Source organism: Apteryx mantelli, chromosome 16, assembly GCF_036417845.1.
Source record: "Apteryx mantelli isolate bAptMan1 chromosome 16, bAptMan1.hap1, whole genome shotgun sequence".
NCBI classification, from domain to species: Eukaryota; Metazoa; Chordata; class Aves; order Apterygiformes; family Apterygidae; genus Apteryx; species Apteryx mantelli.
In genome coordinates this window covers 7,721,765-7,749,194 of record NC_089993.1, presented here as the reverse complement: position 1 = coordinate 7,749,194, position 27,430 = coordinate 7,721,765, and the positions used below count along the sequence as shown (strand labels likewise).

The following is a 27,430-nucleotide window of genomic DNA, read 5'->3' as shown; positions in this document are numbered from 1 at the left end:
TAAATTAAGCAAAAGAGAGTTAAGCTGCAGAAGCAGCTGATGAAGTCCAGGCTTTATCAAGGATGGCAAGCAATCTGATGAACCTTTTACTTCCTCTTCATTCAGAATAACTTTGACTTTTTAATCAAAAAGCTACTATAAAACAGTTCTGGTTATTTACCAAATATTTGAATCATCTCAGCATGATATCAAAGTGCTGCTGTAGGGAAAAGGAGTCCCTGAAGGTATTCAGCAAAAGGTTTGTGAAAGCTTTTCTTGTCTGTGGTGGTGCTAGTATCTTGGGAGACTTTCAGTATGGTCAGGAGCTTTGGTCTGCTCTGCTGTGGGACAGCTTTAGTTCAGGACTAAAATGTAATTATTAAGCAACACTAATAGTTCCTCATTATCATGTTTGAATAAGGAGTGTCTGGCTACATCTTGGTGTTATGATACTTTTATATTGACACAGGTAGTCTATACTTGTGTTATTGAGCAATGTTATAATTGCAAAAACATTCCTTAAGACTTGCCTCACATAAGTGGATGATGCTCTTCCAAGCCTGGTGAATAAGATCAGTTGCTTGATGTTGCATTATTTGCACATCAGTGCAATAGCGCTCTTGCTGTTCTCTTGATATTCTGGTTTGCAGCATGGTGTACATCTGTAAAGGAGAGCTCAAAGAATAACAAGATAAGGAAAAAAAAAGTGGAGAGTCATTGGCCTCTGATAAAAAATACTCTGTCTTCGATTGCTCTTACTCACAGCAAGTGGGACCAATCTGAGTTGAAGAAGAATGCATGAAGAGAATTTAGATACCTCTTCAGTGAAAATCTTAACATAATGACTTCAATGGTTTTTGCAAAAGAGGTGAAAAGTAGGGTAAAAGGCTGGTGCCTACAGCTGGATTATAGAAGCACAGCTTTCTGGTGAACTTCTGAGTTCACTTCAAGAAACTTTTGAAGTGGTTTTGTTCTTCTCCCTGTGTAGCACAACAAAAATGACTGATAAGATGGGGAAAAAGAAGCGCAGCTTTCATCTGCATTGCGAAGCAACTATCCATAGACATTGTGATTTACACTAACAGAGGAAGCAGTGGGCCACCAGCTAGACTTTCAGACAAGGGTATATTTTCACAAGCAGTTTGACTCTATCGCATTGCTGCTCTGTGGTGGCTTAGTGATTAAAAGGAGCTGGCTGAAGGAATGCACTGTGCTTTTATGGAAAAGGACTCAGCCAAGTTTTGTGAGATGGAATAACAGGTTCACTATAGTCTATACTAAATGAGGTTATGAAAAAAAATAAGTGCATCAGTATTCCAAATAGCAGATAGAATAAATTCCCTCAGAATTTAAAGTTCAAACAAAAGGTCCCTAACTAAACATAAACTCACAGTTTTTTTGTCATTACCTATCTGAAGCCTCATTTCAGCTAATTACAGAGGCTAGGAGGATTTCAGAAGCATCAGTTTTAGCCATATGCTAGTATTGCATGCTGTACTTGAATCGCCATTAAAACATTCAGAGAATTTTCAGTCAGTTTCTCCAGTAATAATTCATGTTCAGAATATTTTAAACAACCTCAGTGTACTTCAAAGGTAGCAACATTTACTAAAAGAATAAAGAAATTTGCTTTTCTCAAAGGTGTAAAAAAACTTAAATGTATGCTTCAGTTGTAAAATGGATCACTTCCTACATTTGGATCTCAGGTTTGAAGGATCTTTGTCATATCAAGATGCTAAGTATGACGTTCACCTCATCACTGAAAAAATCTTTTCCTCATAGCAAGTATGATCTGTTGCATGTGATTTCACCAAGCTTTGTCAGCTGGGTCTGTTCTTTTAGCTATGTGTTTAGGATCATATGTCATATTTGTAGTTCAAGGGTTTATAAAAGCCTTACTTTCCAGTTCTTGTTGAATTATTCCACTGCCATTGCAGCCTTTTATTAGAAGATGATGGACGTTTGTGATGGTGAAGAAAGTTTTTGTTTGCACGCTCAGGTCATTCATCAGACTTACTTATTAAAATTTTACTTCTTTAATGTAATTCTTGTTTTGATGGATTACGCTTGCTAAAAATATGAGCTTTTTGGAAAGAAAGGAGGAAGGAAGGTGGTTATTCCTGGAGGTGGTGTTTGTATTTTTAAAGAAACTCCTGTTTCAGGGTTGACCTTTGTTATGAGGTTGAATTATTTGAGTAGTTTCTGGTGATCGTTCCAGTGCTCTACTGAAAAGAGTACAGTTCCCTCGTGAGTTCTGAGGGCAGCTTTCCTGAAGAGAAAGCGAGAAAGTACCGTCAAACTTTTTCTGAACCATCTGCAGGTCTGCGTGGGCTGCCTTTTTTAGCCAATAAAGTAGCAGCACTTCTATATCTTTGTACTGAAGTGCTCTGAAACCTGAATCAAAGGAGGTAGAAAGCACAGTTTTTCAGAAGCTTAGATTAAACCCAGAAGTACTGATCTTGATTGTGGATAGGGAGGTATTCTTGAGCCATTTTAAAATCCATTTGATGGAAGACTGATTTTTAAATTAATTCTATTAAGTGTTTTTCTTTGATTCTGTCTGCAGAGAAGTTTGAAAGTACAGAACTCCTTTGGCTGCAGAGTATCTGACTTTTCTGGTTATAGAATAACAGCTGCCTATATTCCATCAACAGATAACAAATATATAAAATGTCAAGGAAAAAGTTCTTAAGTGGGTGATAGACTACTGGTTAGCTACATTTACATGTAGGAAAACAATAACAGAAATGTAATAATCCTTTGAACTTTGCTGCTGCTTGAGAAGCTGATGGCACAATTTAAGAATATTATGAGGATCATTTCAGGTATAGAGGAGAGAGAAGGCAAGTTGGTTGGCTGGTTTCTGTTGTATAGTACTGCTTTTAGGAGATAATTAGGAAAGCTCAGGGCTGTCAGGCTATACACAAAATCAGCCATGTTGTGCAGCTCAAAATCAGAAGTAAGACAACGGCTTGAAAAGAAAACTAGTTAGCAAGGGTGAAGAGTGAAGTCTGTGGAAGCTCCTGCACACTGTGAACAAAACTTTTCACTTTTCTGTGTGAAGTATTTAATCCTTACGCTGTTGGGTATTTTTTATCAAAAGAGTTTGGTTTGTTAAGTCATCAGATAGCAACCAGGACTTGCCTGGTCTTTAAAGAATCATTCTACACTGTCTTTGGTGTCATGAAAAGCACTCTGAATTAAAGAAGGCTTTGCATGTACAGCAAGAATACATTTATTATATACTGTATACTGTATCACATAATGTCATGATCAAATTTTTGGCTCAGTGTCACTGTATCTCAATGCATTTGAGTTTGGATGTCACTGTACTTATGGCATATATATATATTCCATAAGTTTCTCTGCTTCAGTTCTGCATCACCTGTGAGTGTTGTGAGAATAGCAGTATGACCATGGGGCTGTGTGCCACCCTACATGCTGCTCTAACTTAGTTACATCCAGCAGCAAATCTTTCAGTGTTATGCGGGTGAGAAATTTGAACCACAAAAAAGGAAGGGAGTGTCTTGTACGTACTCTGTACTTCTTTTGCCCCGTAAAATTGTTCAGATAAGTTATAAGTTGCTTTCTTCCCATGTGCAGTGTGAGGCATTTCACAATAAAAAGAACCTTCCTGAGGCTCTCATAGTCTCCAGCATCCTATTATAGCCTTATACAACAGAAGCAGAAAAGATTTTGGTATATGAAGAGCTGTGGATGTGGGAAGAAGACAAAATTAACTCTATAGTGTCTGTGTGTGTCTGTGTGTGTGTATATATATATATATACACACACACACACACACACATACACATATATACACATATATATACATATATATATATGTATATACACACACACACACACACACATAAAGGCAATATAAACTGTTTCTGACTTAGCTTTGTATTTAGACCAGTAAAAATTTCCAAATTTTTCACGTACTACAAAGAATACAGGACTGAACTCTTGAATAATCAGTTAACTGATACGTGATTAAGGGGCAGAAAAAACCCCCAAACCTTCAGGTTGGTCTGTTTTGGACTGTGATAATGTGATCACTTACTACAAAAGATACTGTTGCAAGCAGCAAAATATATGGTGACTTAGTATCAGTGGATGAGGTTAACAGATTATGAAATCCTCTGCCTGTCTTGGTTCATGCAAACAGCAAATTAAAACTGATTTGAGAAGACAGTGCACAATAAGAAGAGTTAGTGGACTGTGATTTATGTTATAAAGCATTTGATATTTCTGTCTTACTGTTCCTGCTGCTTTAGAAGAAACTCGAGTGATAATGAATTTTAGTAATAAAAAATTATTTAAGAAATTGCAGTACAAAAGAAATGTGTGTTGCCTTTCAGTACTCTGTTTTCCTGGATAGTGTTGGAGTGTGTTTTTCTAAATGAAAATTTGGACTTCAGTTGCTAAGGAGTTAAGCACCTGTCAAAACACTTTTTTGGTTGCTTCAGATATTGTCCTACTACATAAAACTAGTTTTTGCAGCCCATGTTGCATGGTTTTGAAAATTGCATTTTGGAGTAAAGAACATCCTTTTTTTTTTTTCCCTCTCTTTTTCTTTTTTTTTTTTTTCCTTTTTCTTCCCAAATACTCTTTGCATGTATGTGTGTGTTTTACAGACACAAGTTGGCGGTCAGAAGCAACGTTTCAGTTTACAGTTGAACGCTTCAACAGGTTGAGCGAGTCAGTCCTCAGCCCTCCCTGCTTTGTACGGAATTTACCATGGAAGATCATGGTTATGCCACGACTTTACCCAGACAGACCACACCAAAAAAGCGTAGGATTCTTCCTGCAATGCAATGCTGAATCTGATTCCACGTAAGACCCTCTTAATACACAGGTCTCCGTTTGACGCTAGTTAACCAATACTGCAAGAAAGACGAATATCTAACAAAATTTATTTTTCCTAACTTTCTTTAAGAAGGGAAAATTCTCACAAGGTTTTGAGTCCCCTTTCCTCACACCCTTCAAAATCTGAAAACATAAGAGTAATCTTCTCTTTAGGCTGGGTGACTAGAAGTTTGTGGTAGAATTTGAGTATATTTTTGAGCATGTTTTTAAAGTATTTTGAGTGTATTTTCTTTGACTGCTGGGGTGAAGTCTTTGACTGACAGTTTTCTTGGCATGGTAAAAACTCTGGGCTTATTTCATGTTGAAGTGCTGCTGGAGGGCCAATAACTCACCTGAGCCATGAATCCTGTCCTGTAAAGGGCATGAGCAGGTAGTTGCTAGCAACAGAGGTAGAGAAGCAGAAGAGGCAGAGGTGGTTGTCGTCTTAAATGGAATTTATCGCTCATCAGCCAAGATACAGTGAATGAACATGTGTGTGTTCTTAGATTCCTGCATGCAAAATAAAATTAGCTATCTTTGACCGCTTTTGTAAATGATACAGCATGCTAACAAGATAAATACAAATTTCTGGGGAATTATTGGAGATTATCCAATAGGATGCAGATGTCTCCCAGGTATCCTTTCCAGTAAGGTGACTTTATTGTTGCATGAAATCTCTTGAAACTTGCAGTTCCCTCTGAATAGTACTGAAAATGTTGACAGTTGCTCTTCCCCATCCTTTTTGTAACCTAAAAGGTGAGCTCTCAGGAGCTGCAAAAGGCAAAGGAGAAAGTCTTAAGTCTTAATCAGTCACATGTGTGTGAATCACATCTCCTGTAGTCACAGGAAAGAGATAATGTGAGCCTTCAAAGTATCAAACAGGAGGTTACTAGTGGAGCTAAGTAGTAATGCTGTTGTATGAGATGGTGACAAGACCTTGTTTGAATTGATATTCAGTCTGATCGTCTTGTGCAAGTGGGATGAATTTGAACGGGAATGATCATAACGAAGTGCTACTGATAAAATTAGAGGGTTGGAGAGTTTATACTGTGGAAGGAAGGTAGAAGAACCTCCTCCTTTGTTTAGCCAAAGGCTGAGTTAACACTATCTGGAGACACCAAGAACGCGGCTTTCAGTTGGCCCACTGAATTGCCCATCTGCGCTGAAGTGGGTAGAATTAGTAGCTCATCTTAGAGTGGTTAACTTCTTAAACCTCTAACTCTGTTGCTTGTGATTGCCTGACAATACTTTCATAGCAACTCTGGTGCCCTAAGAGAATCTCTGTTCCAACCTCACGTTCATGATGTCGCTTCAGAAAGCCCCAGGGATTCATGCCCTCAACAATAATTATGCAAACATTAATATCAAATAAGATTAAAAAAAAAAAAAAAGAAAATACCAACCTATATGTGAAAATAATGTTCAAAAAACCCTAACAAAAATCTAATGACTATAAAAAGCTAATTTTGAATGAGTTTCAAATGTTATTTTTGTATTTATAGGTCATGGTCTTGTCATGCACAAGCAGTTCTCAAGATAATAAACTACAAGGATGATGAAAAATCATTCAGTCGTCGTATTAGTCATTTGTTCTTTCATAAGGAAAATGACTGGGGCTTTTCCAACTTTATGGCCTGGAGTGTAAGTATTTGGATATATATGTTAGTTCTTTACTGGATAGGAGTAGTTTTGAACTTGTACTTTTGAATACTGAAACACCTGTAGAATAATAATTATTTTTTTAAGATGGTATTTTTATTTCTTTTTTGTGTCATTGCTGAAGATTCTCTTTCAAATTCTTATGAATTCCTGCACTTAATTATTGTAGATTGCTTTTACTTATGTTGTGAATATTCCCTCGTTGTTATTTTCTGCATATCTGAATGTTTTATTTTTGTTTTCGCTGTGTTATAGTCATTCTGAAGTAACCTAGATTTTCCTGCCTTTCCAGGAGTTCTTTGTTTATGTGTGCAGATACTTTAATGCATTAATAATGCTAAGGCTCATTTTAAATTGAGACAGTTTTTTAAGCATTTTTGATGGTTGGTCCCATAGTCTTTCATCTGTCTGGAACAGTGTCCTTCAAGTAGAAATAGAACTTTTGATTACTGACTCTATTATCCATAGAAAATCAAAATAGTATTGCAAAGCCTTAAAAGCCAGGAACAAGTTTCCTAGATTGAGACATTAAAAAGAATTAAGTGCATGAAGCTGGAAAACAGATTAGTTGATGCCCTTCCGCTCTTTTCTTTAGTTCATTGAAAAGAACTCTATTGATAGCTCAGGCTTGGAAATTAAGTGCCGTCTAGTTGGATACTTCACTACAATCATGTTGTAAGATCCAGAAGTTTTGCAGTTTTCATTTCCTGTGTGACTCCTGTTTTACAGGAAGTTACTGATCCTGAAAAAGGTTTTATAGAAGAGGACAAAGTTACTTTTGAAGTCTATGTTCAAGCAGATGCTCCACACGGAGTGGCGTAAGTATCATTGCTTAAAGATAGAAATTATAACTCTAATGTTTTAGCATCACTTGAACTTGTTTGAGTATTTTGCGTTATTAATAATTATAGATGTCTTGGACATAGTCACTTTGTCGCCTTTAATTGATGAATTCTCACGAGGCAGTATTTTTCATTAGTTGCGTAGGGATTTTTGTCAAGGTTAAATTTCCATTTACGTTTCTCAATATAATGTTGTGGAACTCTTTAATCCTGTATAAATTGATTTGTGGTTTAATAACTCTGCAAATCTAGTCTCACCATTTCTGATCTTGGAGCTGATAGCATTTCAGACAGGCTCTGCTATCTAGTTTGCTTTAGCTTACTGTTGTTTTAAAACTGCTTCATCTGAGTTGTTCTACTTCATGCCACTTAAATTGGCCGCACTGAAATACAGACTTGCTCTTAAAAGTTTAGCTCTGGGTTCTGGTACATTTTAATAATAAATACTTTTTCTGCCGTATGAGTCTTTAAAACTAAGAATTTTTCAATTCTTTGTTTGTAGAAGTATTTAATTCCAAACAACATTGTTACTGGCCTGCAGTAGTGGAGAGTAATCTGTTATATGAACTTTAAGTAATAATGAAGAGTAGATTATTTCTAACAGCAATGCTACCTTGGAACAAATACTCTGTATTATACTTGATACAGATCTAACTTGTTTTTAACCACTATTTTCTAGGTGGGATTCAAAGAAGCACACAGGATATGTTGGGTTAAAGAACCAGGGAGCAACTTGTTACATGAACAGTTTGTTACAGACTTTATTTTTCACAAATCAACTACGAAAGGTAATTAATATATGAAAGAAAATATCCAAAGTACTATATTAGATGCAGAGCTGTCTTTCTTTTGCTTCCTTCCTTGTCATAAAAAAAAGTTGTGACTTACATGATGCACATCTTACAGGAGGCCAAGTAGAGGAAGCGTCCTTTTATAGTTTGTTAAATGTAGCCTTTTATTTCTTGTGAAAGTAGGCAAAATACCTGGTGAAGACCTAACTTAAGGCATGGGAGTTTTTTTAGACCATCTTGTTAATTTTGCTATAAATTGCAGGAAAAAAAATGCTATTTCTACTTCTTGCAGATGAGAGAGAGAAGTAATTTTCCTTTCTTGAAATAGTTAAAATAGAAAAGTCAAATGTAACTTCTCAGCCTATAAACAACATAAAAAGTATGACCTGTGTAGTTAATTTATTTTATCTTTTAATATCTATTACACAGTTGAATTCTGTGTTATTACAGCTAGCATCTTTGTGATGGAGAACATTGTAATTTCAGTGGTTTAAACAATTTATATTTGCTTCATTTGCATGTTTTATATTTACTACAAATGTTATTTCTTTGCTAGAAGGAATTAAACTTATATTATGGGTTTAATAGATATTTCACTGAAAATCAGAACGGAATGTAGTAGGTAATATGTAATTTAAAAGTAGTGCAGTAGTCTTGATGGGGTTAAAAAAAAGAATCTTGAAAGCAATGAGATTGGAAATGGCTAGCTGGAAGAAGGGATATACATGAAAAAAACATAGCTTACAGTCGTTTAGTTTACAGGAGTCTCCTACTGATCCTAATTCATGTTTAACTCTGTCATTACTGATTATTACCCTTCAATAATCCAAAAAAGCATCTACTTCAGCCTCGGATATTTTGAAGATTCCGTCGTCATTCTTCAATTTGTTCAGTTTTCTCTAGTTTTTATAGTTCACTATTTTTACCTAAATATTTCATGTTTGCAATCTTGCCACTAGCACCTACTGTATATTTCTTAATGAAAATGAACTCTTCTGACCTCTGCCTTCTCTTATGTATGAGTAAGCTGTTACATTTCCTTTAAGCTTTCTTTTCTCCAAAATGAACAGGCTGAAATTTTTTACTAATATACCTATTTTCCACTGTCTTATCATTATTGTTTTTAGTACTGTGGCCTGCAAGTGTCCCAGTGGGATTTTTGTTTTTCTCTTTTTGCAATGTGCTGCTTACACTGAAGTGTTGCAAAAAATAGCACATTGAACTTCCATAGACCTATAATTGAGATCTTACCAGTGCCATGCACAAGAAATAACTACCTGCCTTGTTTTACATATCGCGCCTTTTTTTTTTTTTTTTTTTTTTTTTTTTTGCAAGAGGTAAAACTTACTCATTCAGTTTAACATTCATCATAATGCCTGTTCTTTTTGCTCAGCACTCATAATGTTGTACATTTTATGGTTTTGGACAACTTTGTATCATTCTTGAAAGAAAAATGTGTTTTTATAATAGTTACATCTAATCCAATCAAGTAGCTCTTTTCAAGAATGCCTTGTAGTCAGTAAATTGTTATGTACCATGAAGTAATACTGTTCTATGAAGAAGAAATTCTTTTTGTAGTATAGGTTTGTTTAAGCTAAACCCATCTTTTCAGGCATCCCCCCCCCCCACCCCCCGCACCTCCCCTCCAATCCCCAAATAAATATCAGTTTGTAGGGCTGCTCATAATTTGGGTAGTGACTCTGATAAAGCTTAATTTACTGACTGTTAATTGCAGCTCCCTTTATGAAAAGGATACTGGTCATCAATTGAAATGCCTAATTCTCTGCTTATTCTTAAGGTTTTTAAAGCTGCTATAAACAGAACAGACTATAGGTTTTTTTAGACAGTTTTCATACTTGTTTGCCATTACCACAGATCAGAAAGAATCAGTAGTAATCTGGTCTGAAACATTCTACATTTGTACATTTTTGTTTCACTTAGAGCAAATATGTTCCTCATAAAATTGAGTTAAATAGAATGTATGGTATCCTCAGTTTGAATATCACCAATGTCATTATTTCTGTTAGTTCACCTTACTTGAAGAAATAATTCGTTTTACTGCTGCTGTTCAGAACTTTGTTGGCAGAGAAGCTGCTGTCAGGAATAGAGCTGGGAAAGTGATGAACAGTAGCCGACACAAGCATATACCAATGGAAAGTCAGACTCACTAATGAAGCATGGATGAGGATTAACGGAGAGAGGTCTCCTTTGCTCTGTTCCCAAACAAGAGTTGGGAGATTGTTGGGCTTTTAAAACGAGACATCTCTATTAGCAGCTAGATGGTTTCAATAGCAGGGAATAAAACAAAGAGGAACTTTCTCTTCCAGCAGTGAGTACTGTTACGTGTCTGTTCGATACTGGTAAATGCGTGCTTAAATGTAGTCCACTGAGGCCAGGGGCAGTGACAGCCTCCCAGGCAAGGTCCAGGTTATCTTGGGCCACGTTACTTGTTGCTTGTTATGGCCACGTTGCTCAGGTCTGTGCTGAGAGCCTCCCACCACGTGGCATTTAGGGCTTCATCCAGCCAGTTTTAAAATTCTGTGCCGGTTCCCTTGAACAATTCCCTGCGATTCTTCAACAAGTTGCAGATTGTTTGTATAAATATGTATAAATATTGGTCCCATACACTTCCTTGTGATCTGGCTCTCTCTCCTTACTCTCTGTAATATGTTTTACTTTACCTTGGAATTTCATATACAAATTTTTCTTCCCTTCTTTAAGTAACTGTTTTTACTTTAAGCAGTGTTTTTAACCTTATCTGTAGCATTCTTTTACCATGTAAATCTCTAGTTTTTTTCTCGTTTCTTTGTCTGTTGCTTTTAGCCATTGCCTATACATGTCCTTGTCATTCTTTTTGTATTCATTTCCTGAGGGAACTTCTCAGGTGTTAAATTAGAGATTCTGCTTTTTTCAAATGGATCAAAATGCCTGACTTCTTGATCTTGAGGTCAAATTTGGGAGGACAAGGAGGAAAAATGGGTTGGTAAAGGATCATATTTGAAAGGTTGTTCTAAGCTGGGGAAATGCTTGAGCTTTGAGTTGTGCTTATATACACAAACAGAAGGAAGAAACAAAGGTTCTATGTTAAATGTTAGCTTGTAATAACACGTTTAGGACATCAGAAGACACAAACTGGTGTTTGCATTCAATGGCAGCTAGAATGTAGTCATTTCAAATAAATTTAAATTACTCTTTTAACATTATTTGGAAGATATATGAATGGACCTAATTGTCCAAATGGTACATGAGGAAACAAAATAAGAACTAAATGCAAAGAATCTGATTTTGTTTAATTATCAAGATACCTGAACTCCCATTTACTGAGTTTGGAAGGAGATAGCTATAGTGACAACCTCTACATTGAGTTTTAGCTTGTTGTAGTGTCGTCTTGGTTTGTCATGAAGAATTTCTAGCATCTAGATATTTATTATTTAAAAGTCTCTACAAAATATACTTTATGCAAATGTGCCAGCACTGGTTATATAGGAATTTTTATTAGCTTATTGGAATTGTTTTGGAATTGTATGTTCTGATAGTAGGAAAAAAGCTTTCACAGGCAGGGTGGCCAAACTTTGGAATGGGTTGCCTGGGGAGACTGGGGGGTCTCTGGTCTTGGAGGTGTTCAGAGCTCAACTGGATGTGGCCCTGAGTGGCCCTACCCCGCTCTGAGCAGCACCAGGAGACCTCCAGCGGTCTCTTCCATGCTAAGTGGCTATAAATGCTAAATCCTTGAAGCAGTGCTTAGCTCATTGAAAAGTGGCTGATGCAACTGCATGAGACTCTGTTAGTCTGTGGTCTCGAATGGTCTAGGCCAGAACAGATCCAGCCTGTTTCACAGAGGTAGTTAGCCTAACGAATCGGCCAAAATAATAAGGATTAAGGGTTATTGGGATTCAGTGGTTAAGTTTATCTTCGGCAACAAGTTTTGAAGATACTTTTTTTTCCCCCCAATTTGTGAAATTTGAAAGAGCAGTTTAAGCAAATTTTGAAGTCTGAAGAAGCAGATTAAAGGCAGATCTGTTTGTCGCTGTTAGGCATGGGCTGTTTCTTAAAATTATCCTACCCAGGAAGGGTTCTGCTGGCTGCTCTTTATCAAGAGGATAATGATGAATTTCAGCTAATTTCTATTCAGTTTCTTTTATCTGCTCATGTTTTCCCTTTTATATGTGTAAATATTAACATTAAAGATGCAGCTAACAACTAAGTAGAAACATTAAAATTTGGAGGCTACTTGTGTTCAGTCATGATTCTGCTTTACAGCATCTCTGTTTACTGTTCCATTTTGGAAACTAAGCATAATTAAAAGGAGATGAAATGATGTGAACTATCACATCGCATTACTGTTGTGTAACTAACCATTTTTTCTGTCTCAATAAGGGTTTTCTTTTCCTTTGGGAAACTGTTCAATAATTCAGTAAAAAGTTCCCAGAATTTCAGATTGTTGTATTTCATCCTAGTACTGTAGTATTTCTGCTGAATATTTTCTTATCCTTTAAGTGTTTATATTTCCATACATTTGAAAACTCATTTTGTGGATGGTCAGGTTTTTACAATCTTCCAAAGTGGCCTGTCAGCTTCTTGAGAGCTTTTCTTCCCCCCCCCCCCCTTTTATTTGAAATCCCCTTATTTTATATTTGCTCAGCCTCGTCTGTATCTAGTATCTGTCTCACCTGGTCCCGTGACCTCTGTCCTGAGCATTCGCAAAGCAACGAATGCCTGTCCCCCTCAACCCCGGCAGTTCAGCTGCGGCTTGGAAACGGCTGGTAGGTTAGATGTGCTGGCCCCCACCGAGATCTGGGCTCGCGCGGGCACTGAGGGAGCTTCTCTCACAAAACTCGGCTCTTTGCTGTTTCCGTTCATTCGTGGCCCTTTATGCTGTCACATTTTTCTTCTTTTCTTCAGCGTCGCTGTCAATATACATGTAGCGCCAAGCTGAAGCAAAAAAAATGAAGTTCTTTTCCAAGGTCCGTGCTATTGTTCAGTGTATCAGGTCCTGCTATGAAGATTGCATAGACATACCAGGCGTGATAAGTTGTCTAATGGTGTCAAATTCTTTGGTGTATTTTCTTTTCTAGGTTGGAATAAGGAAACTATTTAGATACAATTACCATGAATGGAAGCAGTTGTTCAGGTTTTCTAACCACTCTGCTCTGAGAAGAGGGAGTCCAGATAATTTTTTTTTTACACTGCAGTAGGAGTTTTGGGGGTTTTTTGTTTGTTTGTTTCTTTTGGACTCTTTTGGGAGTCATGGTTATATGGAGTTATATGAAGCAAGTCACTGAAGAGGAAAGAATGTGTTAAAAAATACAAGCAATAAACTTTTCCTTAGGTACTAATTGAACTAAATGCTTTTTTCAGGCTGTGTACATGATGCCCACAGAAGGAGATGATTCATCCAAAAGTGTTCCTCTAGCATTGCAACGAGTGTTTTATGAGCTGCAACATAGTGACAAACCAGTTGGAACTAAAAAGTTAACAAAATCTTTTGGGTAAGTTTCAGAAATCTGGAATATGTATTGGGCTATTACAGGCTTCATAAACTTTTCTTTAAAAAGGTTTTATTTAAATTAGACTGTTTTTAGAGGGGTGCAGAGACCTGTTAATATCGCATTATTGTTAATTGCTATTTTTTCTTAGTTTATGTGGCTAAGTTTTTATTTATAGTCAGTACTAAAGTCAGCTTATCCAAAAGTCGGATTTAAAAAAATATATTTTTTTTGTACACAGTTATCAAACACATCAGTTAATAGCTGGATTAGAATTTACTTGTTAACTGGATATTGAGTGATGCACTTGAATAAATAAAATCCAGAACAAAATACATACTTGAAACATTCAAGTGCATGTATTATTAGTGTCTTTTTTGTTTCTGTATTAACTCTAGAGAAATAACAGTAATGTGTATTTCTCTATTGTTAGTTCTACACTGATGGCTGTTGCAACAGTTTCTTATGACATAGGCAAAAATATGTGCGTTTTTGATGTCTACCATTTAGACGCATTTATTGCTGTATTCTGTTTAGTGATTTAAAGCTTAACAGGTCTATCTGTTGCATGAAGTAAAGGTGTCCTAGTACACACAAAAAATTAATTCTTTGTGTTTACCTCATTCGAGCACTCTCTTCTCTTCCATAAAACTTTGATAAAAAGGCTTGCCTTTTTTATTTTTCACCAGTATCCAGCTCATTCCCTGGTATCTTCTTCAATCTAGTACTTGTGGTTGTGAGGTAGCGTTAAAAGGTATAACTTTAAATTTGGAATATTGAGACATAAAAGTATACAACATAACAGCATTAAGGTGTTTTTTTTTAAATTAGCACAGTGCACAAGTTAGGATAGAAGATTAAGATTAGCATAAGCTTTATGATTTCTCTTTGCACGTTGTGTAATGTGGAGTGTTTTTTTTATCAAAAATGGTTCTAAAAGATTGTAGTTCATATTATGTACATTACTTTGTATTTGTAGACTAGCTTTTTGTAATGATATTTTCAAGATTTTTTTTCTTTTTTGAAAACAGGTTTGAATATTTGTATGACCTTTTTCACAGTTGGGCTAGTGTTTGGTGCATCTGTTGCATTTCCGAGGTCTCTTATCCCACATCTTCTGCTAACGCTCGTTTTAAGTGCTCTGTCCTGATAAGATTATTTGTAACTTTACATCTATCTTGCTTTTCTTTTTCACCTTTGGAGGAAACTTTAAAATGAAATGGATATCCTCAGGGCTGTGCCTTTATCTGGTGTCTCTGGTGGTATCCTCTCTTTCTGGCACACTGTGTATATAGTTTATCAGCACTCCTGCTGTCCTGTTAGACTAAAAAGATTTCCTAATATAAATATTTTGTCTTGAGTTAGTATCGTGTGTCATTGTGAGTAGCATGATGAGATCTTTCCTGAGGGTGTTGCAGGATGCTTAGTTTTATATCTAAGAGCAAGGTTTTAAAAATGTGTTCGTATCTGCCTTTTTTGTTGGGAAGGTATTTTTGAATATGGTTGAGGAGTTGGTCTTTTTCCTCCATTAATCAGAGAGGAGTTTCTGACCTTGAGAGACTCGGATCTATGCAGTGGGTCTAGCGTAACGTTTTGTTGAATATCGCGTTTCCCTCGAATCTGGCTTTGGCATCTTTTGGCAGAAAATGCCTTCGTTGTCCGGAGGAGCCCTTTGTTATCACTGGTATTGGCTTGTAATCTTTTTCTTTCATTTGGCCGTTTAAGATGGCTAGTGTTTAATGCCTCGGGAGTCAGGAGATTATTTGCCATTCTTAGTTTTTGAGCAGATTACTTCTCTGATCTGGTTTAAGTGTGGACCCTCCCACCGTTGTTTTGGCACAGCTTTGGGAGTAGCGTGCTGCAGCCTGGCAGTGACCGAATCACTGAGCAGAGGGCATGGGGGGAAGGTTAATCCGTATTGTTCCTCATCGGCTCTGAACGGTGGCGTTGAGTACCTGGGTTGGACCTTTGGGTCACCCTGAGGTTAGGTGCCTACAGTAAACATAGCTGATTTTATTTAATGGGAGTGATGACAGTTACAAACAGAGCTGTCAGAGACGTGATCTAAGGAAGGCTTTTTAAATTTTAAATTGAAGAGTTTATAGAAGGGTAGTATTTCACATTGAAAATCTAAACAGTTGCATTATACTTCCTCTGTTTTACTTAAGGCAGTGGTGCTGAATATCCCTGTTGCAGGGTGCTGCCTTGACTGTTACAGGCTTTTAGAAACTCTCTTGCACTGACCCCTCCATTCACATGATTGTGTTTGCACGTGCACAGTACAGGTGATGTACGTATGTTCGGGGGGCTGGATGCCTCCCTGCGTCCTTGGAGGTGCTGTATGTGTGGAGATGAAGTGTTTAGAGGAGCACAAAGGGGCCACTATTTCCTATAAGTCCGTTTACTTCCTTCCCTGTGCACAAATAATCCCTGACCACTGCTTGACTGCACCTGAAGAGTCCTCAGAAAAGATGCAGCTGGAAGCATGTTGCAGAAACTTTCCTGATAATGTGGAATTGCTCCCAGGGCTTTCCGTAAGAGTTTTTTCATGTGAACCAAGACTAGGTTGTGGAGTAGAAGAACTGTTCTACTAGGCACAGTGTGACGCTGCCCCCGGCTGCAATCCCAGGACCTGTCCCAGACCCCCAGAAGGAGAAGGCAGGTGGGCGCAGGCTGGCTGCCAAAACATTTCACAGCTCGCAACCCAGTCTTCCTCTTTGGCTTAGGTACTTCCAGCAGAAATGTATCTAGAAGCTGGTGGTAGGCCAAGTCAATGCTACAGAAGTTAAAAAAACAAACAAACAAACAAAAAAACCAGTGCATTAGGCAGCGCTAAGTCTCAGAGTCTTTGTGTCTTACTGTGTATTAAATTCTTCTGAAAGATACCATGAAAATGTCTTTTATGCTGTAAATCTGCTTTATAATATAGTAATTTTGTATTAATTTGCCTTACAAAGGTGGGAAACTTTAGACAGCTTCATGCAACACGATGTCCAGGAATTATGTCGAGTGGTACGTTTTTGACATTTCTTACTGATGCTAGCAAATACATACATGTACGTTGCATAATGTTGTCTCTTAATACTGTATATATTATGCAATTTAGTACACTCCTAGTAATAATGGCACTGACTACTTTAAATCAGGCCTCTAAGGCTTAGAGTTTTTGTGTGCACATGTGCTCTTTCTCTATCTCTTTTTTTTTCCTTCTTTTTTAGAAAGGGTTGATTGTAGCCCTTTTGGGATGAAGAACTGGAGGGCTAATTTATAGAGGATAGGGAAGGGTGAAAAGAGAGAGAATGTATGCTGGTGGTCCTTAAGAGCCATAGAGGGAAATGCTATTTTGAAGGTGTGAATACCTCATTACACTTGTGAGGTTTTCCAAAGTCAAAGGGAAGGGGCTGGCATAGTCCTCAGAACAGTTTTTAGAGGGAAAAGGAGGATTTAAAGGACTAGAAGGGAGATCCCTCTAGGAATTGACTAAAATTTCATTTTCATGTGAGTAGCTCAGAGTTTAATCAGTGAAGTAGAATTAACGGTGTGATGAATAATTTCAAGAAATATGCAAGTTTGTCCTGTTTAAAAACTAATCTTTTTTTCAGCTGCTTGATAATGTGGAAAATAAAATGAAAGGCACGTGTGTAGAAGGCACTATTCCTAAATTGTTCAGAGGGAAGATGGTGGTATGTATTTAAACTGCTAGTAATTTTGAATAAATGTTGTTGTTTGTATATGTTGAAATCCCTTTTTTATTTTTGTTTACAGTCTTACATCCAATGCAAACATGTAGACTATCGATCTGAACGAATAGAAGATTATTATGACATCCAGCTAAGTATAAAGGGAAAGAAAAACAGTAAGTAATACATTTTGATATGCACAAATTGAATACCTCAGCGTGTTGGGCTTTTCTTTTTTTATCAGATGTGTAGTGCCTTTGGATTTCAAATGGGTTTGTGGGTGCTCAGCACCCAGAAAGATCCTTACTTTTATTTCAGAAGAAGAAGCCTTTAGTTTTGACACCTCATTGAAAGTATTTTCTGCAGCAAATATTTCTGCTTGCATTACCTTTTTTTCCCTTTTCCATTCCTGTTTCCCTTCCTTGCCCCTTCCCCCAAATTCCCTTACTGAGAACTTTTCATAAAACTCTGAATTCTAGGGGTTTTCCTGGTGTCATGAAAGTGCATACTATGTTCAGTTATGTTGTCACAGTAGATTGTAACTTGTATATGAAAGTAAACTTGTAGGAAATAGATTCTAAATTAGGCTGACCATAGTAATAAGCAAATAAAGAGTTAGCTAATCATAGCAGCATAGTGGTGGTTCTTTATCATCACTTTAGGAGGTACTTGGCATACAAGACGTGAAAAAGGACATTTAAGACTCCAGCAAACAAAATTATGTAGCTTGATATCTAGCAATTGAGCACTGAGAATAGGAAATTTGACAGACAACTGTAACTGATTTTGAAATCTGTTAATATTATTGTATGCCCCCTCTAATTTTGATATGTTTCTTGATGTTCTTAAGCAATGTACAGCTTTATTTTTCTCTTTATAAAGGCAGAAATATTCAAATATGAGCTCTGAAGTCTTAATATGTTATTTGCTGAATGTATTGGTAAGCCTCCATGCTAGAGTAAACTTCTGTTTTTCTTCCTCCTTTCCTATTATTTCCAAATCTTTTTTCACATAGTATTCGAGTCCTTCATTGACTATGTTGCAGTGGAGCAGTTGGATGGTGATAACAAATATGATGCAGGAGAACATGGCTTGCAGGTATTTTTCTTTTTTTAATTTCATTTTAATTTTCTTTCTATGTCTTTGATAAAATAACTTCACAAAGCCATGACAGCCAAAAATGTTGTAAAATCCATTCTGGGTTTTGTCAACTGATTTTAGTGACTTTATTTATTTATTTATTTTTCTTTAGGCAAGCTTTTATATAGCTCCTCCCTAATTCCTGTTAGGCTTCTTAAAATGGAACTTGAACTTTAAAACAGTTTAATCAACAGTGAATTTTGCTTTTACACCTATAAATGTTTTAGTGACCAGAATGATTTTATGGTTAACTTTTTCTACAGATTTATGTGACTGAGAATCTGTTCAAATGCTTCTTTTAAAATTACCCTATTTTTGTGTACGTCTAATAAAAGCTACAGCAGTATAGTTTTGAAAGTTACTTTGGAGAGGTCATAGTTGGTCATCAGAAGTTCCGAATGGACCCATGGAGTTTAGCTGCTCTTAGGAGGGTGCAGCATGATAGCCAAATATTTGTTGGCAGAATACAGTGAGCACGCAGTCCTTAATTGATCAGAAATGAGAGCCTTAGCCTCTGCATTCTCTTGGCGTACGTTTAAATGAACTGACTCCTCCTAAATGTTATTGGAGTAGTTTATAGGAAGGTTGGTGCTGCATCAAGATAGTTAACCTCCAGCCCCATTTTGAACTCTTCTTTGGTGCATGTTGTGGTGTCAAGACTATAAAATACAAGTCTATGGGAGATGGGTCCACAGCAAAGTATTTTGAGTTGCTAAAAACGTTGTGATATCAACCTTCTATTTCCTTTCCAATGTCCAGGAGGCAGAGAAAGGTGTGAAGTTCCTAACATTGCCGCCAGTATTACACCTACAACTCATGAGATTTATGTATGATCCTCAAACTGACCAAAATATCAAGATAAATGATAGGTAAGTTTTTTCATTACAGAATTTGGACTTGTTGATATGTTTTATAAAATCATCAAAATCCTGGTTTTGAATCAGCTCCAACAGGAAGGTACAAAGGCATATGTTAGAGGTCCCTAAATGATGCGCTGATTGAATGTTAAGGTGCTAAATGACAAATTGACTACCTTAGTAGTCATTTATGGCTGTTATTTGGGATATGAAGTAAATAAATGTGCGTTGTTTTTTTTAATGTGGTATGTGGAACATTCTTTGTGCCGTCTGTGGAAAGTTGATATGTTCCCATAGGCTGCTCCAAGAGTAAGTAGGATGAATAAGTAGTCCTTTGCTTTGCCTCCATACATTTCCATGCCCACTCACTATCTCTAGAGATTGATCGTTACCCAAGGAGATGAGCTTTTGTTTGGAAACTAAATCCTTATTTCACCAATAAAAAGAAAGTGAGACTTCAGCACTTGGAAGATGTTTCAAACTAATATTCCAGTCAGTGGTAGCTGTGCTAGAAGAGCTGTACTTGTATGCTAGCGAATAATGGTTTTTGAGCTAGATTCTCTTTCCCCTTGACACAGTGAATCCAAAGTAGCTTTATTTTGGTTAAAGTACTCTTGCATTTTCATTGTTTTTACTGAGGGCATAATTTTTCTCATGTGCCTATGAAGATCATCTTTTTCCATGTTAAGATAGTATGAAATCTGCCACTGTGTGCAGTATATCCCAGATAGAAATGGCATTATAATTGTAGCTTGTTCAGTTCTTCCAGCTTGCTTTGAAGGTAAGTATTGATGTCCTTCAGCATAATAATAGGATGTGTCTGTCTCAACTACAAATCAAACTGTCTTAATTCTTTTCCAAACTAGGTTTGAATTTCCTGAACAGTTGCCACTAGATGAATTTTTGCAAAAAACAGATCCTAAAGATCCTGCTAATTACATTCTTCACGCAGTTCTAGTACACAGTGGAGATAACCATGGTGGACATTATGTTGTTTACTTAAATCCAAAGGGGGATGGCAAAGTGAGTATTGAAAACCAACTGAACGTATTTGTGTTTTGCGAATATATCCTTGTAATTTTCATAATGGTCACATCTTTGGAATTTTTGTTTCCTAACAGAAGAGAGAGCATTCTGGGATGCTCACTTCATGGAGGAATCAAATCCATGTTTGATGCAGTTCTTAGCTTGACAATTTTTTTTCTTATGGCACCTATTCTAATACATTTGGGACACTTACTTAGTATTTTAAAAAAGAAGCCAAACCAGCAGCCCTCATTTCTGGTTTTTGCTCTTCAGGGAGGAGCTGGCAGTTGGAGGCATTAGTCACATGCCTTCTTAAGAGGAGCAGATTCATATTTACTGTTGGCTTTTGGCTGAAGACGTTAACTAAGGGAATCCCTTCAGTCACGTGTGCTTATACGTATTGGAATTGTACAGCAGGCAAATTCTATCCAGTATTTCTTTAGGATGTTTTTACACTGAAGCAAACATGAATATTTCTAATATTTCGGTGACTGAGCAGTTCACTTTTCTTGCATCCCACTGTTGCAGCTTTAGATGACTTGAGTGGATTGGATGTTTGTAAGTCAGGTGCTTCTTCTCTCGAGTTTCCTATTTTTGCGTGTATGTGACTGTTAGTAGTAAAATTGGTAGTCAGATTTTTCTATTAATTTGTTGCTATCCCTCTTTCATTCTTAATTCCATAGCAGATACTTTACTAATAAAGTTGCAGTTTGGAATGGTTTTATTTCAAATTTGCTGTAAAATATTTTAAATTTACAAATATTAATTGGATATCTTGTGCACCATTGCTTGTATTTTATTTTACAGTAGATGAGGTCGATTATTTGAACTTCATACAGAAATGCAGTATATTTGAATAATAATCTTAAGATAAATTATTTCAATAATTACTTGGCTAAAGTCTTCTGATATTCTGTGCAAAATGTTCAGATATTTTAGTAAGGGCTTGGTGATTTATTGCCTTCCTTATGCTGAGTTGAAGTTAGCAGGTTGCAGAAATTGTACTGAACTTTTTTTTTTTTTTTTTTTTTTTTTTAACTTTTGTTGCTTGAAGAGAAATTTTAGGCACTTCAAAGAGCTGAAAGACGTGCCAGGAATAGAATTAACTTATCATTCAAGAACATATTTTTGTGTGTAAAATTATATTTCTACAAAATTTTCTCCCTAGTGGTGTAAATTTGATGACGATGTTGTATCGAGATGTACAAAGGAAGAAGCAATTGAACACAATTATGGAGGTCATGATGACGACTTATCTGTGCGGCATTGTACTAATGCGTACATGTTGGTTTACATCAGGGAATCAAAATTAAGTATGTATACTCCGTCTATGTGTGTGCCAAGTTAGACTGATGTACAGAAATACAGGGGTTCAGGGCCATATTTTACTTCTGAATTGTTGACAACCTTCCTATACAAAGGTATATTTGGTATAGGAATAGTTTCATTAGGTATAGTTAGAATTTACAGATTCTGGGGGATCAACCAGCCTCTCTCACTTCTGGAAAGACTGATCTAATCTAGTGTTGCCTTGTCTTAGCACAGTAAGAAAAGTGCTTGTGTCTGCAGAATCCTTTCACCTAGATTGTTTTATAGAATGGAAAAATTACAGTGACTTTTAACTTGAGTGATGGAAACTAGATCCAACTGATAGATGCAAATATGTAGATACATGTTTATTTCAAAAAATTGAGCAGTAGTAAATACTTTTTTAATCATAAAATGAATGTTTAATTCAAAGGAGTATGATACATATTTCATGGAAGCAGAGCATTTTAGCTCAGGGTAGTAAGTGGTGCTTTTGCCAGAGTGTGCTGATATCAAATAATGTTTTTAATTAAAAGATGAAAATAGCTGTCCTTGACTTAAAATCAGTGGAGTGTCAAGTGTGTATGAAAACCCTGTTTGATGTAAATTTGAAATGACATCACAAATTCTGCGTTGTAGGTGAGGTTTTGCAGCCTGTCACGGACCATGATATTCCTCAACAGCTCGTAGAAAGGCTACAAGAAGAGAAAAGAATAGAGGCTCAGAAGAGGAAGGAAAGGCAGGAAGCTCACCTCTATATGCAAGTGCAGGTCAGCCTTTGAACTGGATCGAGTTGCAAGTAACTTACTAAAATTCAGAATATTGAGCCACCCAAGACAAAACTTGATTTTTAGTTTTTGGATTTGTATTTATAACTAGCATTTGAAGTGAAACGATGAGTGGAATTTTAGTGCTTATAAGCATATTCACACCTGCGCTAAGTCCCAATGAAACAAGCAGTACTCCACTGGGAATGACAGTTTTTTGGGGCATTTCTGTTTTCTGTAGAAGTGTGGGAAAAGTTATGTGCTTACAAATAAAAATAGTAAATTCAGGTGAAAAGAAAAAGACTAGATTATGTTAAATGGTTGCGCTGCCGCTGCACTTTTATCTCCTTCAGGAATTATTTTCTAAAATTAGAATGTATCTAGCCATACGCTGCCATCCTGGACTTCGGCCAAAATGAGCTCATCAAGCTTGAGGAGAAGGGAGAATGCTTATATTTGCAATTATCGCTTTTTGGAAAGGCCAGATGGACTAGATTGCTAGGAATTGCCTTAAGGAACCCTGTTTATGGCTCTTTCCAGAGCCCATCTGGCTGAAAAAAAAAGAACCCGTTATCTGTTTGCCCCAGCGTTTCCTTGGTGTGTTCTTCCTGGTGTTCATAAGGAGAGACACTGGTAACGTTTGGCTTGTTCTACATGACGTTTACACTGCAGCTGCTCTCAATGGAGAGACTGGCAGAGTTGCACAATCTTTTTTTCTCTCAGCAAAGACTGCGTGAGGACTGTGACAGATACAGGAAGTCTTTTAGTGCGTCTTCCTTGCGTTATGCTAGTGAAATAGTTACATAGCTTTCTTCAAATGCCAGGATTATCTGAGTACATGTTTCCAGGGTTGAGATCCAAGTGTCACTGGCTTTTTATTGTTTGGGATTTGTCAGAATTAGTGTATTTTAATTACTTGCATTGATTTGACTGTCACAATTTTTTAATTTCATTATATCCTGCGTTCTTGCAAATTTTCCTTCAGGAGAACGCAATTAGTATAACAGTGTGACACTATCCAGTAAGCCAGTGACGTTACACAGTAAAGCGTCATCAAAAAAGGTATGATATTCTGCAGCTGAGTTTATATGAATGGTAACCTTTAAATGTAAATTTTCAGATAGTGGCAGAGGATCAGTTCTGTGGCCACCAAGGCAATGATATGTATGATGAAGAAAAAGTGAAATACACTGTTTTCAAAGTACTAAAAAACTCCACGCTTACGGAATTTGTTCAAAATCTTTCTCAAACAATGGTAAGTTTTCTGTAGTGGACTATCTATCTGTATTTTATTACCTTATGTTCACTTAATAGTCTTTATCTTCTCCAGGTATCAGCAGCATTCAGTCATTATTTAGAGCTTTTTAAAATGGATTAATTTTGACTGAGTTTAATAAATGTACTTAATCATTTTTTTTTCTTTTCCCTGTCACAATTATTATTTATTGTAGGGATTTCCACAGGATCAAATCAGATTATGGCCAATGCAAGCTAGAAGTAATGGAACAAAAAGACCTGCGATGTTAGATAATGAAGCAGACGGCAATAAAACGGTAAATATCCGTTGACAGAGGACATTATTTCTGTATGTCATCCATGAGTCTCAGTTCCCGCTGAGAATCTGTAGCTTTGGGACATTAGAATTTTTTTTTTTTTAAAGGGGTTTTAAACTAACCTGTGTATGCTGAAGTTTGTTTTTTGAGAAGATTTGAGATTTAGTGGATTGATATTTTGTGGGGGAGGGGAGGAAATCTGGTGGATGCTTTTACTTCCATAAAGAGAACACATGATCACGATTTGTGTGTTAGTTTTTAAACATAAATGTCTCTTGAGTCTTTTCAGTGTTTGGGCAAAAATGCTGGATTTAGTCAAGTGTATTGCTTAAAATAAAATGTTGCACCTGAATACCACAAAAGAAAAAAAATCATAAAATTCTTGTGTGTCTAATCAAAATGCAGATACCAGATTATATTATATTCTCCAGAGTCTTGTCTTTTCTTTTTCCACATATTTCTAAATAGATGATTGAGCTCAGCGACAATGAAAATCCATGGACAATATTTTTGGAAACAGTAGATCCAGAGATGGCTGCTACTGGAGCAACATTACCCAAGTTTGATAAAGATCGTAAGCATATATGCTAAAACTTGAGTAAATACAAAATACTCTTAGTTTGTGTGTACCTCAGAAAACATTGTGTGCTCCTTTTTTCAATGATGTCATTGACGTAGTCATCAAACTGCAGTGCTGATATTTGCTTTTCTCATGTTCTTTTTTCTCCCTCATTTCTCTTCAAGGTTGAGGACATATTTCAAATGGTTTTAGAATCATTGAATAAATTTTATGTATAAGTACCTGTATATATTAAATTCAGTGCATAATAATATTATTAAGAACATCATTTGTAAATCAAAGACACATTTGTGTAACATTTAAAGAAAAATAGGTGATTTTTTCAGATGTGCTCAAATAAGCCTTACATAAAATTAATTCTTGCTTCTTAATTTGTAGATGATGTAATGTTGTTTCTGAAGATGTATGATCCGAAGACTCGGAGTCTGAATTATTGTGGACATATCTACACACCTATATCCTGTAAAATACGTGAGTTCTAAAATTCAATTTCATTGTTGTAGTTGAAATTGTTTTAATAAAATAGATTGCAATTTTTTTTCTTTAATATTAGTTTTATCATCGAAATCAAGTGATACAGTTTGGAAATCAATAGTGCTTCTGTCTGGCTATTCTGTACAAGTACACCTTTTATTTTAGTATTAACGATGTAGTGTATTCTAGGTGTATTTTTGTATGGCAAAAGATGTGTAAGACTTACAACGTTGCTAAAATTTTTCCTGCTTCCTGGCTTTTCCTTGCACTGTGTTTTCTTATTTTTACATGTTATGTTACAGTAAGAAGGAGGTTACCTGTACTTAATGAGGATAGAGTTTGAGGGTCTAGCTTGGCTTTAAATCTTATGTACATTTTTGAGAAGTTTGGAATTGAAGAATGGTGCGAATATCATTTCAGCAGATTCCCAGTCTTGCACAACCCCTTTCTCCCCGTCTTCGTTCTTGTGGTTTAGGGCAGCCCGCAGTTCTCCTGATCTCTCTGTGGGCCTTGGTGCAAGTTACAGCAGTGAAATAACTGATCTGTTGGGGTGGGGAAGAACGGAGCGGGGAAGGGACTTCCTTCCCTTCCCCCCTCCCAAGCCAGAAGCAGTTCAGTGTTGTCAAAGACCACATTTGGTGCATGACGACAGAGAGTCTGCAGCTACATTGCAGCCTCAAAGGTAGGCCACAGGCTGAAATTCCAGTTTCTCCCAACACCAGTGCTTGTGCTCTGATCCAGTTTTCTTCCCCGTGTTGCATCAGTGAAACCTTCTGCAAAGCTGAGACGTAGCCTTCACACACCTTGTTGGCTGTCAGTTAATTTTTTTGTTGCAGGTTTACAGTGTTCACCAGATGTTGCTGAACATAATGGGCTGTTTCAGACTTGCTGGACAACTTTGGGATATGCTATTGCTCCCCAGTTTGTTTTTTCTTTCTTTTATTTTCGTTAGGTTATTTTGTGACATGTTCTACTTTAAAGGTTTATATAAGGCTCCTTGTACAACTTTTCATGATAGTAGCCTTGAGAGTAGCTGGTCAGACTTAAATTGAGTGTGAGCCTTGCTTTTCATATGGCTCCATTTAATGAATTTAGCGAATGACTACTGCGTAGAAATGCATTGATTTGTCATTTTGAAAGTCTCATTCTGATGACTTGCACATGCTTTCAATTTTGTATTTTAGCTGTGTGACTTTTTTAAGAGAGATGAAAATTTCTCTAAGAGGAAGAGCAGTGTTATTCAATCTGTATGTTCTTGGATAGCCTTGCATGTCTGTCTTTTTTTGTTTTGTTTTGTTCAGATGAAACGGAAGGAAACTTAAAGCCTATGTTTGGGTTGAATCTAAGTATGGGAAGCTTTAACCTAGTAGGTTCCCTTTCTCGGGTGTTTTAAAACTGTTTAACCAGGGTTGAAAAAGTAATTGCTCCTTTCTTTTGCAAACGGCTCTCACTAGTAGCTAAAGCTGCAATGCATTTCACGCTTTTTTTCTTTTCCAATAGGTGACTTGCTTCCAGTTATGTGTGAGAGAGCAGGATTTCCACAAGAAACTAACCTTATCCTCTATGAGGTTCGGATTGATAGACTTATTTATTGTACAAATTATAATCAGTGTACCAGTAGAAAGTTTTCTTTAAGGATAAATTGCAATGTGATTAAAATATTTTAAACTTTAAAAAATTGCAAGGAAAGCATTCTCTAAATAATACTTTGAATATACAAGTAGGTAGAACTGCAAAGCCTAATATGGCAGGTGTGACTTAACTATCTCCTCTAAAACAGACACAGTGATTAAACCCAATGTTGTGTCACTCATAAAAATACAGTCCCTCACCCTGAAGGGAATTCTTGAACAGGGAACACTTAAGTGCTGAAGCAGGTGGTTCAGGGAGGTTGTGGAATCTCCATCCATGGACGTTTTCAGAAATTGAAGGAGCAAGGTCCTGTACAACCTGCTCAGACTTGGAAGTTGGCCCTGCTTTGAACAGGAGGTCAGACTAAAGACCTCCAGTGGTCCCTTCAGACAGAAATTATTCTGTGATTCTGTGCAAAACTCAAATTGCACATTTTTAAACTTTTGAAATTATACATCTGTTTTATTGTGTTCTCTTATATTAAAAAAAAACCACAAAAAAACAAACTAGATACCTTTCTGGAGTTCTTGCCCTTTCAGTCGGTTTAAAAGAAACCAAATGGTGAAGGTTTGCTTGCAAATTGAAGGCCAGTAAATGAAAGGTGCATAAGAGCTAATAATAATTTATGTATATGTTAATGATACCCTTTAAGCCATGAAACTATTAATAGGACACTGACAAACTAGTCCCTTTTCCTAAAGAACCAAAGGATTGAGTTCCTTTGGTATTATGACTCAAATAAAGGTAACAAAGTATTCTGAAGTAACCTTTTTGTCTTCTGTATTCTGTAGTTAAGAAAAAAAAA

The 27,430-nt window shown here is 36.5% G+C and overlaps 1 protein-coding gene across 1 annotated transcript in view; it reads left to right on the top strand.

The window, feature by feature from the left end:
- The window catches only part of USP7 (ubiquitin specific peptidase 7), a 79,058-nt gene that overhangs the window by 34,724 nt on the left and 16,904 nt on the right, over positions 1-27,430 (top strand). Inside the window, exons 3-20 of the mRNA XM_067306692.1 lie at positions 4,620-4,818; positions 6,333-6,471; positions 7,219-7,307; positions 8,011-8,119; positions 13,481-13,611; positions 16,566-16,620; positions 17,211-17,291; positions 17,374-17,464; positions 18,304-18,386; positions 19,188-19,297; positions 20,152-20,308; positions 21,480-21,624; positions 22,259-22,389; positions 23,507-23,641; positions 23,838-23,939; positions 24,408-24,513; positions 24,898-24,990; positions 26,494-26,561. Of these exons, the coding sequence (XP_067162793.1) occupies positions 4,620-4,818; positions 6,333-6,471; positions 7,219-7,307; positions 8,011-8,119; positions 13,481-13,611; positions 16,566-16,620; positions 17,211-17,291; positions 17,374-17,464; positions 18,304-18,386; positions 19,188-19,297; positions 20,152-20,308; positions 21,480-21,624; positions 22,259-22,389; positions 23,507-23,641; positions 23,838-23,939; positions 24,408-24,513; positions 24,898-24,990; positions 26,494-26,561 (2,024 nt within the window). The remainder of the gene's footprint in view (positions 1-4,619; positions 4,819-6,332; positions 6,472-7,218; positions 7,308-8,010; positions 8,120-13,480; positions 13,612-16,565; positions 16,621-17,210; positions 17,292-17,373; positions 17,465-18,303; positions 18,387-19,187; positions 19,298-20,151; positions 20,309-21,479; positions 21,625-22,258; positions 22,390-23,506; positions 23,642-23,837; positions 23,940-24,407; positions 24,514-24,897; positions 24,991-26,493; positions 26,562-27,430) is intronic.